Here is a 15,538-nt window from a genome sequence, read left to right as displayed (position 1 = left end):
CATGTTGTAGCAACTCTGGAATCTGAATCGCTGGTTTCTCATGAAGCCTTCCCCAGCAAGTCTAGAAACCCATTCAGAGATGTCTTTTGAAAGACGGAACCGTCAAAATGCAGTCCTATCTGCATTTTAGCGAGTCGATGTGTTTGGTTCGTCATTAAAAAAATATTTTTTTTTATTTTTTAATTTTTAAAAAATAAAAATCAAAAAATAATATTTAATAATATCATAAAAAATAAAAAATAAAAATAAAAAAATCAAAATAATTATTTTATATGTGAAATAATTTTTTTTATTTTTTAAAATTTATTTTTTTTTATTTTTTTTATTTTTTTACATCTAAAATGTCAAATTAAAAAGTAAAGAGCTCAAATCCTTCTCCCTTGTCGTCGAGCTCTTCACCTCCCCATCCTCTTCTCTTTTCCTGTCCGATTTTTTCTCTATCGTCGAACTCTTCACTTGTCATCTCCAAACGTTACTTTTTATTTTATAGCAACATAATTATCAAATACATATTTTATTTTTTTATTTTTACTTGATAATAAAAATAAAAAAAATAAAAAATATTTTTTAAAAATTAAAAATCAAAAAGCGTAACCAAACGCATCCCAAGTGAAAAAGATCTATCCAGTATTAATGGAACTGATGATTATGTTAACGGCTGCATTTACACCATCATACAGCTTCTGTACAAGGTTAAAAGATCATGCACAAAGACGACTTTTTTCTATTATTTACCATTTGGCATTTACGACGTCGGTCTGCTCATTTTCAAGAAGAGAATGGAATACCAAGATAATATCCAAGTGACGCTCAGGAGTTGCCATGTTTTTGAGCCTAGAGTCACCCGGTGAGGACCACCAGTAATGGAATTCCACTTTCCAACCAAAGCCACGAAAAATGATGGCATCGTACAGTGAAATAATGAAACTTACCAGGGCCACAAGCCACATATAAAAAAGAAGCCTCGCCTCAATTTAGTAATAATTTGATTTCATTATCATGAGGTCCAGTCCGTCCGGATAAGCAGGCAAAGGAGGGTTCATCATTTCGTCGATGTATGTTTTCTAATGGGGTCGATGCATGATGTATGATCACAGATAATGACAAGCACCGGCCAGCGCACCATCCATAGACCGGACCTTGGTAAATATATTTGCAATGTGAACAGATCCACTTGTTTTCAAAATGAATGGAATAAAATTGTAAGACTACAACCGGCAGAAGCAATAACTGTCTGCACAAGCAATACATATCATATTGCAACAGCTTGGCAAATCTATCTCATGTAGAATACAAACATCAAAAGAATAGAAAGACAAAAGAATACACTCTGTAATGCCCATGCACCCCATTGGCACACTAAAGGATAGAAAATATAATATACACGAGGATGCAGGAATGGAGAAAAACCCAATGCATTTGTTGGCAAAGAACAAGATTGACAATCATCGATCATCTTCCTTGCACAAGGCCACTGAAAACTTGACTATTTCCAGCCAAAGCTGCCTCCCACTCCACGGATGAAAGCAGAATATGGGACAGAGAAATCACCACTTGCTTCATGTCCGGCCTTAAAATTGGATCTTCATCCACACATTGCTTTGCCAGCATAGCCACCTTAGGGCAAAAACAAACACAAGAATCAGGTGTGGCCACCCTTAATTAAAGAGAGGAAAAGAAGTGCCACAGAGAATGACAGAAAGTGGCATTTAGTAATTATATGTTGATTTGTAGGAAAAACTAGACTAAATGAACATCGAACCTAATCCAGTAGTAAATGCAGATCTAATCTGCAAAATTCAGACCATCAAGGGCCTAGAATTCCACTGCATCCAATCAGGTCAGGTACTGAAAAGTAGTTAACAGAATAATAGCCATGGTCCTAGCCGAGGAAGTATATATGTGATAATGGAGATTGCTCATAGGATGATATCTACTTTAAGCAGTTACAGGCAAATTCAATGATAAATTAGCATAACTAGACCAAAAGCCCATGACACCAACATCGAACTGTCCTAGGTGATGCAATCCACAAAGAGGGAGACAATTGCCCAGGAATTGATAGTTTCAACTCCATAGAGTGACTCCCTTACTATGAATTCCACATGTAGAACAGATAACCTGCAAAAACCTACCAAACGAAAATGAAATAAAACAATTTAACATCATCAAAAGATACCAGATTGGGTAAGCACCACACCTAGCTTAACTATCCATTTCCACTCCAGTGGCAACCAAGCTATCCCGTCTATTTTACTTTTGGCGCTTATAGCATACAAATATTTCTTCTAGTTTCACTTCATATCCACATTACTGTCTTTTCTGAACTCATCTCATCCTCACGGATCTTATTCATCTCTGAAGTTCAAATTCATGAAAAAAGAAAAAAGAAAAAAAAAACATTCTTATAGCTGAATTATCAATATCAACTCTCAAGACTCAATGGTACAGGAAGCTCGAATGTTGCAGCCACCTTCCCTTATTGTAGCCACTCACTTAAAATTTACTGAGGGCATCCTTCTGTGTGTGTGTGGGCAGGAGGTGGGGGATGTGAGATTTCATATCCTCAGGCAGATCAGTTTGGCATCAAAGCCCTTGTATGGCTATAAGATCTGAAGGTTTCATTCCTTAATGTCATTATATGTTTTTATTTGAAGCAGCAACCAGAGCTTCAGGGTTGATGGCATAAATCTATAAGATCTGAAGGTTTCATTCTTTAATGGCATTATATGCTTTTATTTGAAGCAGCAACCAGAGGTTCAGGGTTGATGGCATAAATGTGAGAACAACCACTACAGCATACAACCATATATAGCATAAATTCAGCCAAAAAAAAGATACTGTGAAATAGAAACATCAAGTATAATCAAGTACCATAAACTTTTAACCATTTGTTGCCATTCCTGTAATTTGTAATTGAGAATTAGCCATTTCTCCAATATAAATGGCGCATGAGCATGGACAACTATTTAAGCTTTCAGTGCTTACAAAACATGGAAGCTGCAACATAACTCACCTTGTAGATGCAGTCATGAGGATACAAATCCATCAAATTGGGGTCAATGTAGTCTTTCAGGCTAGCCATGCTCATTGAATTTGGGGAATTCTTCAGAGCTCCTAGCATCTGAAAAGTTGCAGTGCAAAATAATTCAGAGGTTTGAGAATTAGATGTGTCAGCATAATTGTGTCATACTTCAGGTAATACATAAGGAAGATAACATGATATAAATACATCAGCAAATCTATAAGACTTGAACACAAAACTAGGTAAAAGATGTTGAGTTCCAGATATGTGGACCAAAGATGAAAAAGGTGACAAATCTCTTGATCTACAACAATTTGGAAGGCTGTAGTGAGAATAAGTCCAGATACCACTAGGTTAGGCATCAGTTTCTTTTCCTATTAATACTAGTAGGTTATCTCTTTATAGTATGCATTCATTTTCTATTCCAATATTTAGTCAAAATGTAAAATGAATTGCATAAACAGAAAATATGACATGGTGGCTTTGCATAATCATGTTGCTTTGTTGTCTCACTAGAGCATAATGATAGCTGATAAATGCCAGCGTGGACAACTGAGGCAAGAATGATAGCATAGACATGGTCATGGTGCAATGCTAATGAAGAGGTGGCAGAAATGACCTCAAACTGCAAGGTTGCAATCATTGTAGAGTTTAACTTTGGTAGGAATAACTGAATAATGATGCATAAAGCAGACCCCGAATATGTGGGATAAAGACAAATGGTTATGGTGACCCCAAATATTTCAATGATCTAAAATTCAGGGACATCAAACCAAGGTTTGCCATCTTGATACCGGATCTTGTACTGATACCATCATATAATCTCTGTGCAGAGCGGTATGCCGTCCCAGTACAATATCGGTATGGCATGGTATGCCCCATACCGATACGGAAAACCTTCATCAAACCATGTTAAACACCACCAACAAGCAAGGCCTACTGGGAATTATCCATCACCCCCCCCTCCAAAACCCTCTTCTCCTTTTTTGCCGTTTTGTTTTTGTTGACTCAAATGCAACCTTTGAAACTTAATATGCCCTTGAGAAAGCAAAGAATCATATCTGCAAAAGTAACTTACATGAGGAATCATAAGTTGTTAAGGAAACTGTATATTGTTTCTTTTTCCAAGTACATATTGATGCATTATCTTGCATCCTTGAGTAGCAGTGATATATCATCGACCGATGGTGACTTTTTTAAGAAAAAGTGCTAAATCATTTGACTTCTATAAGTTACAGATATATAGCTAAGAATTACGATCCCAGCAACAGAATAATTGTATCATCATCACAAGAAAGCGGTACAGTCAGGATAAACAACCTAACAGAATAAAATTTATATGTACCAAAAAACAGGATAAATTTACATGTTTATTTTGGACATATCAAGTTGTTGAATGTAGACAGTTACTGTCTTACAAATTCTCAAAAAACGAAACTTACAATTGATGCCAAAGATCGCCTTTCAGAATTGTTTAACACCATTGTTTCTGTTCTTGTTATTGCTTCTTTGCCTGATATTATCTCAAAAAGGACAACCCCAAATGCATATACATCACTTTTAGTGGTTGCCAGGCCATCACGCAAGTATCTGTGCAAAAGCCAAAAAAAATGTAGAGAAAAGTTTACTGATGGAAGAAGTTTTTGTGAACCTAATGCTTATAGATTTACTTACTCTGGAGCCAAATAACCAAAAGTACCGACAACTTTCGTAGCAGATGCTTCTCCATCACCAGTTTTCACAACAAGTTTTGCAAGTCCAAAATCAGATATCTACATGAAGTAAGAGTTAATATGCAACTTACAGTCATAGGAATATGTAAGTGAAAATAAATCCAAATCACCAAGAACCTTTGCTCTGAAAGAATTATCAAGCAAGATGTTGCTTGTTTTGATGTCTCGATGAACATAATGATCTTTTGTATGCTCGTGAATGTATTCCAGACCTCTAGCTGCATCAAGTGCAATTTGAACCCTAGAGATCCAAGATAATGATGTATGACCTAAAGATAAAATGAAAGATGAATTGCACTCAGAATTTATTGTACATTGCTAAAAATAAGTGCACTCACCTAAGCAGCAAATCTAGTAAGATCTTGTTGAAGGAAAAAAAAACATGGCTCAGATTCACATATCTATCATGATGTGAATAACTTCTAAATCTAAATACAATTAAAATGTGGCAGCTATTGGGGTGCTGAATTTTCAGTTTAAAATTGTGCAAACTTCTTGAGAAACGCATAATAAGTATCCATAAGGGAATTTGAAGTGCAATCAAGCTTCTATAATATTGATGCTTCACCATGCTAAAATTATGTAGGAAAAACTTAAATAAAGCTGGCATTCCTCAAATTAGTTTTAATACATCATATATTTTGTTCTTCCCAGTCCACTGTTTTGTATGAACTTCAATATATCACTTTTATACCTTTGACCATTTAACTGAAAGCATTTAAGCTTTTGAAATAGCAGAACCTTACCTTTATGCATTTATTTTCCCGGATAGCTTTGTGTTGTTATAGCATTACCAATAACAAATGTGAATTTTCTGCTTCGCTTAATTATACAAAATAACACAAATGAACAAATGACATATGCAGGAAATAGGAATCAGCAGATAAAGTCAATAGGTACCAAAGATATATCTAAAAATCTTAGTTGTTTAGAACCCTCTTTTCTGCATCAGGCATATTGCAAAGAAAACAGCAACTCTGCAGATGGGATTTGCTCAAAGTAAGAGCCATAGGTTTAAGAATAATGAATATCCACAAAAATCAAATGGGTGTAAAGGAGAAGTTCATTTCCCCTATCATGGATGTTGAAGGGTTGCCAAGAAGGATGAACGGTTAAGTGGTAGAGACAAACTATAGCGATATGAGTAGTACTTCTAAAGTTCTATTAGATAGATGACCTATTTAGAGATGTTAGAGAGATTGGAGAAAGACATAAAATATATGCAACAGAAACAATGCTTGATAATATGACTTTGATATATATTAATTCTTGAATATCTAAATCAAGTAAAAGGATATAATGAAAGGAAAGTAAAGATCCTGGAGAACTTGTTAAATACTGCAGAGTTTTTTGCCCCCCCCCCCCCCAAAAATGATGCTCATTATAACAGTATAAAGAGTGTCTATTATAACTATTTCAGTATGCCAATGGTATTGAAGGGAGCCGGTGCCTATGCTTTGAAGTCAACACAAACTATGCTTCCAATAATTAAGTACTGGTTGCTTAAAATATATAATTAATCAATGAAATGGAATCTTGGATGAGGAAGAAAACCTGGCAGAGCAGTTGGTCCAGTTGCTAGGGACATTACCCACAGGGTGCATATGTGCTCATTGTGGACTTCAAGATGTTGCCTTCTGTTCTCTTTTGGTGCCTAAATCAACCTTTTTGAAATATTTATCAGGGCAAGGGCTTGAAGGCTTGCTTTTTTTTATATATCTATATTTAAGTTCTAATATGGTGCATTTCGTCCAGAACGGGATTTGGGCCTTAAATCACCTCTATCTCTTGTATTACCTTCACAAGTACTGAAATCGCACCCACACACACAAAAATATAAAAGAAAAAAAATAAAAAACCTTTTTATATGAAAACTACCAAGACAAAGAAGAACATGAAGTAACAAAAAGAGATCCCAGTACTTCAATGTATTAAAAGTCCCATCTTATTTTTTCACCGCAAGGGATGACCTTTGGCTGAATGATAAGCAAAACATACCTGCTGTGAAGCATAGATACAATACAAGATATGGATACCACATGATACAAATATGTTGATACAGCAAATCTTTAAAAATGTGATATCATACAGCTAGGATATCGCTATATGAGTGGTTATACAACACCCCACCCCCCCCTCTTCTCAACCCAAAAAACCCCCACCAAATGTGGCATAGTCCATACTTTATGTGATAGCATCAACTTCTGCAAACTTATTATTTAGACATGTTCAAATCCATAGACCCCAATCCTTGCTCCATACTCATCATTTATCGTTAACAGATCAGCATTCATTTAAGAGAGAGAAGGGTAGAGATGGGGGGGGGGGGGGGGGGGAAGTAGAGAGCATGTCTCCGCCCTTATTCCAAAGTATCACCGTAGTAATTCAAGATATCATATAAGTATCTAAAGCACCTTTCCAGTTGAAAAATAGGATACCCAACATAAGAAGTACTTGGTGAGTATCAGTATCCAATACATATCAGATATGAATGCATGCAATTGAAAGAATACATGCTTCCTAGCAAAACCTGCCTAGGATAGTAGAGAATAAGATCTTAAAGATGGGCTTATTACAGGAAAATTTCCTGAAACCCATGTTCTATCATAAATTTGATTGTAAGTAGCACAAAATGGACTTTTGGGAGCCATTACCGTTTGTAGTAGTTTATATGATCTTACCTTTATTTTGTGGATCATGTAGATGATTCTTAAGCGAACCCTTTTGAGCATACTCATAAATGAGGAAGAGCTCGTCATTGCTTGCTGCATAACCAATCAACTCTACCTTGACAAAATTTAGGTAAGTGAAGAAGGTTAATAATACAGAAGTCACTGAGAATAGGTTGTAGTCATAGGCATTTTTAGCATCGAGGACTTATACCAGACTTGCATGATGAACCTTGCAGAGAACTTTCACCTCTGCTATAAATTCCTTAGTTTTGGTAGCAGTCATTCTTTTTATTGCAACCTCCTAAAGGTCATGGTTATCATTGATGAGTCATTAGCAGTCAAATATTTAATAACACATGATATATAGGCACTACAAACCTGATCCCGAAGCACTCCATAATACACAGAACCATATGTCCCATGACCCAGTAGATTTGAATCAGAGAAGGCATCAGTTGAAGAAAGAATCTCTTCATGTGTGAAAATGATAGGCTTCTCCATGTCAAATGCATCAGCCACCATACCTGCAGATAGGATAAGATCGAAAACTAGTAAAATTAGTAAAATATTAAGGAAGGAGAGGGAAGGGGAAAGATTGGTGAAACAAGTTGGTAATGTAAGCCAATGGTTAAAGGTTAAGATGGGCTGGGCTTTTCAACAGGTCTCAAAACAAACAAAATTATGCACATGCAAGAATATTATATAGCAATGTTCAATAAGTAGAACCAATAAATAGTGATACATATTTGACTCTTCAGTATAACTACAAAACACATTAACTGCCAACAAAAGGATAACACTAAAATGTATTATTTTGGCATTTTGGAGTGACATATAGGGCTAATGGTACTGCTATTCCTAGTATAATGTTCATAGGCTTGCTATAGCTACCGATGATGATACTTATACAAGCTCATACAATACTGATATCAGTATTAATTAAATATTAATGCTTATAAAGATTCACATAATAATACATTAATTAATCTAAACTAATTCTTTTATTGGAACCTTGCATTGGTAAATTATTAGTAGTGTCATAGGTGCTTGATTCAATCCTATTACTAATAGCGATACAAATGTAAAACAATACATGTGAATCTTTAATTCAAAAATTTTGCCACAAAAATGAAAGCAACTCTGCATATCAAATTTCATCTTCTTTGCTATTAGTCTAGACTAGTCTAGGGTAACCTGAATGGATTTTCCTTTCTTGTTTCATGATCTAAAACTGCAGGATAGTTCCAATAAACCAAATTCTCCTTCACGCCTGCTAGTTTCCCTGGCTCTATAACAAGCACCTCTCTTGCGCAAAGTTTCTCTGATTAAAAGCAAACACAACACATGGAGTCCTAATATCTGGTTAGCAAGGAGGAATATTAAGTTCTCAAAATATGATATCACTTAAACTAAGAGGCCTTCAGCATGCTTATTGTAAGATAATGGCAACAGCTCTCCAAACAACTATTGTGCTAGGGTTCAGTCTAAGTGGTAAAGAGCTCATTAAATTCGTGGGCACTGAATAATCAGCCCAAAGCCACTCTTCGTGCAATAAATCAGAGAACTGAATTCGAGATAATTATCTATATGATGCTGCCAAGACTGAAAGCTGTAATCTAAGCTCTTTATTGGTAGCCTTTCCCTGAGCCAAAAGATCAATTACCCACTAGTTGCAACAAGTTGCCATCCTACAGTCCAAACTATGTTCATTCATCTTCGAAGTCATGATTCTTCTCTCTTTCCAATAGTTTCTGTCACTCCTTATTGCTGAACCTAAGAAGATCGACATTGAGATCAGATCAGTCCAAATCAACTCAGTTTTTACAGCCCTTTTTTTTTTTTTTTTTTTTTAGAAATTAGCATTAGTGAGCTGGTGCAGAGATGATATTTCTGAGATCATTCTTGCTCCCCCCATATCAATCCTTGAGGCAAGTTTGAACATGCACTGGACTAGTGAGTCGAGTTTGGTGCTCAAACCATGTCCCCAATTCAGAGTGGTCTTTAATGGTAATCAATTAAATAGTTCCTCCCTGAGTGTGTTTAAGAGAGAAAAGTAATCCAGACAAATTGTAACCAAGGTTGTGAATGAGCATAACTGTCAATATATTTTTTAGACCCTGGAGCAGAGAAAGTTACAACCAACACAAGGTCTCTTTCCTCTTGCTGAATAAAGCAAGGATTAATCCTACAGCCTCGAGGTTGCAAATACCCTTTTCAGGTAATCAAGTTATAAGCCCTTCTTGTCATATGCAAAACGAGGTCAGAAAATTACACATGCATACAACCAGCCGTCTAATTATGTCTGATAGATTCAGGAAGATCTTTGAGAAAGTCAGCAGCCAAATGCTAGGGACTAAATTATGATATAAACAAACAGCATATGTCGACATGATGGCTAAGGAGAGACAAATAATTGCATATAAATGAGAAGATATGGAATAGATAGCTTACTGACCTCTGGGAATACTGACATGTTGATTGCCTGTTTCCCCATTTGATGGCTTCAGATTTGCAGATTTGCAGCAGAGGTACCTTCCTGAGGCATTAACAAAACTAGTGCTCTTGAGGATGTGGAATTTATGAGAGACAGATTGATCAGGATCTTTTGTCTGCCTTCTTCGATCTCGGGAGCAACAATGAAATGATCTGAATGATATGCATGAAAGTAGAGTCACTATAATCAACATAAGAGCAACTCCCAGACTCCCAAGAACCCATCCATATGGAAATCTGGCAGAATGTTGCTTCTGATTGTCTGCAAAAATGAAAATTTAAGCCACCTACTATTTCTTAATATTCAAACAGGAATGTATTGAACATTAACAAAAAGAGACATTGACATGAAGTGGTTCCCAAGACACGAGCATTCTTAACACCATTTCAAGTTCTAAATCATGCATTTTAAGTTTGGCTGTGCAAAAACTCTTTTTTTAACTATCTGAGAATGAGAAAATAAAGAATTTCAAAGTCACAGATTATTCCACATATATAACTTTTGATTTAAAACCTGTGACGTCATGGAGGAAAAAGAGAACCATAAATATCGAGAGGAGCCTGAAGGGAGTACATAAATATGATGTGAATCCTTTTGTTCAAAAAATTTTGAAAGCATAGTTTGTGACTACTGACCCACAGACTGAACACTTAACAACTTATACCTGAGAATGTATCAACAATTGGTGCAGGAGCAGGAGCAGGCGCAGGAGAGACTTCTGTGTCCACAGGCAGCCCAGGAACTACAAGAAGAGGGAGGACAAAAGTGTGAAGGTGCATTTAATAATCAAGGATGGTAACTTTTGCTAAGTAATACTTTTATCTTCAATATGTAAGCCACAGAGGAAAACAGAATCAAAGTATACCGCAATATCAAATCAGAATTCCCTTTTTCAGAAAGATACAGCTTATTAAGTTCTTCAAGGAAGTTAATATGGTACGGGCATCAGCAATAAACCATGAAATATTTTCCCTTAGGTACCCACGATGGACAGTGAAACACTATCAGACATAAAGACGAGTACTTCCTATCAGCTTAATGAAAGATTCTGTATCGAGATTTGAAACTTTCAAACAAACAGAGCAAATTAAAAGCATCTCACAGGTTTGAAATCTCATGGTTATCCTTTATGACCCCTGCCCCAGGCAAAAGGGAATCATGTAGACGGATAATGTCAATTCGGGACAACTTATAAGCTACCAATGTAAACAGGAACATGAATCACCAAAAGAGAAGGCATGTCAAATGTACTATTGAGTTTAAGACTTTGTTACCATGGACCCACCTACCCATTTAATGCTAACTTCTTCCATAAATATATGACCATAAATTTCTTGCAAGATGGTCCATACCATTCAAAAATCATCTCACCTTTAATTGTTAAAGACTTAAAGCTCCCACATGTAACATCATTATCTAATTGATTACAGCTATCTGAAGATGCACCCACCTGTTTGAACACCAGCGACTCAACCAAAGATATGAGAAACAACGCTACTATACAATCTCCTAAAAATTAGGGAACAAAAAGGATTCCTACTTCATATCCAAATCTTTTCCTTGAGCAAACTACAAAAGCCAACAAACTTACATGACCAAATTCTCTGATCAGCAGCACTATTTTCATTGCGAGAAACCAAATCTAAAACTATGGCAACGAAACAAAGTTTACAGTTTTTTTCATTTAATCTGCACAAACCAATCCATAGAGCACATAGTAAGAATAGACGAATGGTTACCTGAATTCAGCGGAATGTAATAAACATTGCCGACGACTGCATCATTAGGACCCGACATCCCATTCACCGTCTCAATGCTATCCATGCTGACCCCAAACCTACTCGACAAGGACTCGACTGAGTCCCCCTCCTCCATCACGTAGCTCATCAGATAATTCCACAGCCCACTGGAGCACCCGCAAAAAAGGTGCAGCGAGACCACCGCTCTCATCCTTGCCCTCCGGGTCGAGTTGGGCAAGAACGCGAGCCCACCATAGGCTTCGGTGACCATGGGGTACACGAGGCCCTCCGCATCCCTCACGGTAAAGGTGGTGTTTGTGAGGTACTTCTTGATGGAGGACAAGCAAGAACAGTTCTTTCTGATGAAGAGGTAGCCGGGGCTGCTGGCCTCGTCGGCGGTAATGTCGTTGGGGAACACATCAAACATGCTCAGGATTTGGGGGAGGGTAGTGTTCGGATTGGTCTTGAAAGCGATGAAGGAGGTGCAGAGGCGGGTGGTGTCGGTACAATTCAGCGGCGTCGAAGAAGACAGGCAAGGCGGTGGATTCAGGAACAAGAAAGAAACGAAAAGAGCGATCTTGATGAGCTCCATTGGAATTTAGCAGAGGAAAGATGAACTTAAAGAAGGAAAAAAAAAATCAAGAAATATCAAAAAAAGCTAACGATCTCTACAGGAAACTCCAGACTCCCCCAAAGACATCAAGAATCAAAGCCGATAAATAGAGGATAAAACCAAGGGCGATTTGAAACCAGAAAGTTAGGAAAGAAGCATCGAGAGAAGAGGAGAAGCCAAGAAACTGTGTCCAGAAACTTGCCACGGTGATAAAATTTAACGTTTTTTGCTTTGAGGAAAACGAAACTTGAGAACAAAATTTCGACGAAAATTAGGAAAAAAAGGAGAAATTGAGATCAAGAAACGGAGATCAGGGGAGTACGGATTGGAGTGGAGCTGAGAGACGCCAGAGAGAGAGAGAGGAGTGGAGATGGAGATCTGGGGGTTAATGGGGGAACGGAGAAAGATGAGGTGGGTTGGTTTTTAAGGCGGTTTGAAGGACATGAGAAAGCTGAGGGACTGTGAACTCAGCACATCCCAACTCGCACTCTCTCTCCTCCTCCTCTCTCTGCAAAGACAGTTAAGTGAGAGAGAGGACGAAAGTGTTAAAAAAAAACCGCAGACCGGGTAAATACGGAGGCATGCGTGCAATTGGACCACGCCAAATCCCACGGTGCATAACACGCCACGTTACCCCTTGTATTTCATCAATTTCCGATTGCGCGCTATCCACCGTGCATATGCTCCAGGATTTGCGGTGGTTCACTTGGACCTGATTCATGCAAATAATTTCTCGTAAAGGCGGGGAGGTTATTTGGTCCCAGGTCACGCTGAAAATAACTTTGTTTCTTAAGATATTACAGAAATACCCAGAACTCCATGGTGACATGGGGAAGATTAGTTAATTTAGTGGTTGACTAAATTAACCTCGATCTGCCAACTTGGTAACGTGATCGTGACTCCGCCATAGGCGCAGGGGCGCAGCAGAGAATAATAAAAATAAAATTGTTGTCCCTAAAAAAAAGAAAATTGTGTGAGATGTGATTTAACTCCATCTGTCATCTTAGTTTTTTTTTATAAAAAAAATAAAATATTATAATGTAGTCCAGGTCATAGGCATTATTACTTTTTTTTAACATTTAATGTTATCCAGCAATAACATTATATACTTACTAAAGGCCTTGCACTTAATAATTTATAACTTAATTTTAGAAATCTTTATATATTTTATGATGCAAGTTTTACCTTGTAAATGTTTTGCAATTTTTTTGTACAAAAAAAGAAAATTACCATTTGGGAGAGTCTGAAAGTTGTTTGTCCAGATGCTAGGGGCATACTTAAGCTAGTGTCACGTACCAAACATGTGTCTCTTGAGTGAATGGCAGACTCCAAATCCAAGGACATTCTGGTCATCTTGTATGTTGATGATGGAATTAGTTAATAATCATAGAGATCGTACAGGGGTGTTGTGGGAAATTTCGTTGGTCTCCGAGAAAAAGATGCTACAAGGAGAGAGCGGGACAGCTCAAGTTGCGAGGCACCCCAAAAGCATAATCTATCAGCCCAAACACCTGTCGAGGACGCAGTAAACAGTGAACTGAAGCGATCGAAACGACGACTTTGGACGGATCCCGAGACGATAGATCGCCGATTTCTGCGGCCTCGGCCGCTAGGGGAAATCATGAACCGTCGAATCGACCAACTTTTGCTGGAGGTCGTACGATATCGGACCCAGCCGCGTGGCAGGTGGGTACAAGTCGGCGATGATGGAAGAGATTCGACGATTTTTTGAGGAGCCGTGTGAGGCCCCCGCACGTGGGGTGGTGACAACTGGGAAATCTCGAGGCGGAGACGAGAGGACGACGTGGCAGAGGAAAGCACATACTTGTATTAAGTTTGTGACGTACCTCTAAATAAATGTCACACAGGAGACGTTGGTTCTAGCTAATTGATGCTTCTGGTCTTCCAACGCTTCACTTGGAGGCACAGGAGGGTCATTTTCACCGACGTAGACCCGAGATCTTTTGTTGGGATGCATGTGATTCCATGAGCTATCATGGCATGCAGACCATCATGCTTTTGGAGGCGTGCAGGTCCATCCAATTTCTCTCTCATTGCACAATTCTGTGCAATTCTGTGCGTATAATATGTGCATGATCTCGACATAAGATGGCCAATGCGTCTGGCAGGGAACATGCATGGACAGCCATTGCCATTTCAATGAATGTGTGGTATCGTCCAAAAGGACAAAACGTTGGAGAGCCTCTATCGTTGTTTTTAGTTTTTACAGTAGTCCGTGAGGAGGTATGGACAAATGAATTCAATAAAAGGTTGTAAAATCGATACAAATCATTTTTTTTAACTATATTAGATAAAAATATTTTTATTTTAAATTTTTATGGTTGATAATTGCTATCTTAGCTAGTTGTCATTTCTCGAATCAGGCACAATTTGGTTATCGTTTATTAAACATTTTACTAATTGATTTAGATGTTTTTATATCATACATCAAACCCCAAAACTTCAATTTTGTGAAGGGTAGAAACTATGTGGCCAGTACTCAGTACCAAACTGGTCTCCAATCCAAACACATGACCGTTGATATCGCTATTTACTTGCTGCTTACTTCTGCAAAGAATTATTAGGTTTCTTCTTTAAGCATGTCCGCTCGGTAGAGTAATTGTTAAATTCCTATGTTCAGGGGGCATTCTTATAACCTGACAATGAACAGAGAACCGAAGAGAAAAAGGCAAAATAGTTGAGAACGAGGATATGGTTAGCGGGTCCCAGCCCTCATTTGGCCCCATGTGGGCCGCGCGATACCCGGATATTAGGTAATAATTCCAAGGGGAGGGGGTGTGTGCAGTTGTGGGTGTGTGTGTGTGTGGGGGTGAGAGAGAGAGTGAGAGAGCAATCATGGAAGCAGACAAGCAAGCAAACTTCCAGTCTGGAATTCTTCTTTAGAGCGTCCATAGACAAACACCGCACTTCTCCTTGGCATCATGTCTTCTTTAGGCCTTTAATCTCTCTCCAAACTAGTAGTTAATTAGTATAGTGATCTGTACCCTTTCCCTAAGCATTCTTCCTTTAAAAAAAAAAAAAAAGAAAAGAGCTTCTCGTTTTGAGCACTGGGTCCAATAATTCCAGTGAAAGTATGAGCAGTTTAAAACCTTACTGCATACGATCAAGATATAAAAGAGAGGATTATTGTCAGATTAGAGCACAGCGTGGGTTGGTATGAAGCATGTGGCAGGTCATCGCTTTTTGAGAATGAGCTAGAACAGTGAACACAGCTGCGTGGTTGGTAGACTCGGTCCTTCGT

The 15,538-nt window shown here is 37.9% G+C and overlaps 1 protein-coding gene across 1 annotated transcript; it reads right to left on the bottom strand.

Moving 5' to 3' along the window:
• Positions 1-1,150: 1,150 nt before the first annotated feature.
• LOC105040436 (lysM domain receptor-like kinase 3) lies at positions 1,151-12,503 on the bottom strand. Its single transcript, XM_010916959.4, has 11 exons — positions 11,664-12,503; positions 10,589-10,666; positions 9,886-10,185; positions 7,809-7,954; positions 7,642-7,731; positions 7,440-7,545; positions 4,876-5,027; positions 4,700-4,797; positions 4,468-4,615; positions 3,017-3,124; positions 1,151-1,617 (listed from the first exon to the last, which is right to left on the bottom strand). The coding sequence occupies exons 1-11, from the start codon at positions 12,253-12,255 to the stop codon at positions 1,453-1,455; spliced, it is 1,983 nt and encodes a 660-aa protein (XP_010915261.1). The 5' UTR covers positions 12,256-12,503; the 3' UTR covers positions 1,151-1,452.
• Between the last annotated feature and the right edge of the window lie 3,035 nt (positions 12,504-15,538).

Source organism: Elaeis guineensis, chromosome 2, assembly GCF_000442705.2.
Source record: "Elaeis guineensis isolate ETL-2024a chromosome 2, EG11, whole genome shotgun sequence".
Lineage (NCBI taxonomy): Eukaryota > Viridiplantae > Streptophyta > Magnoliopsida > Arecales > Arecaceae > Elaeis > Elaeis guineensis.
Note: the sequence above shows the minus strand (reverse complement) of the source record. Positions and strands in the feature narration are given on the sequence as shown.

Excerpts from the sequence above, each read along its gene's own strand:
- LOC105040436 (XM_010916959.4), bottom strand. The coding sequence starts at position 12,255 with ATGGAGCTCATCAAGATCGCTCTTTTCGTTTCTTTCTTGTTCCTGAAT. Across the intron at positions 7,546-7,641 it reads AGGTTCATCATGCAAGTCTG|GTAGAGTTGATTGGTTATGC; the intron begins GTATAAGTCCTC and ends AATTTTGTCAAG. Across the intron at positions 1,618-3,016 it reads CTCATGACTGCATCTACAAG|GTGGCTATGCTGGCAAAGCA; the intron begins GTGAGTTATGTT and ends TTTTGCCCTAAG.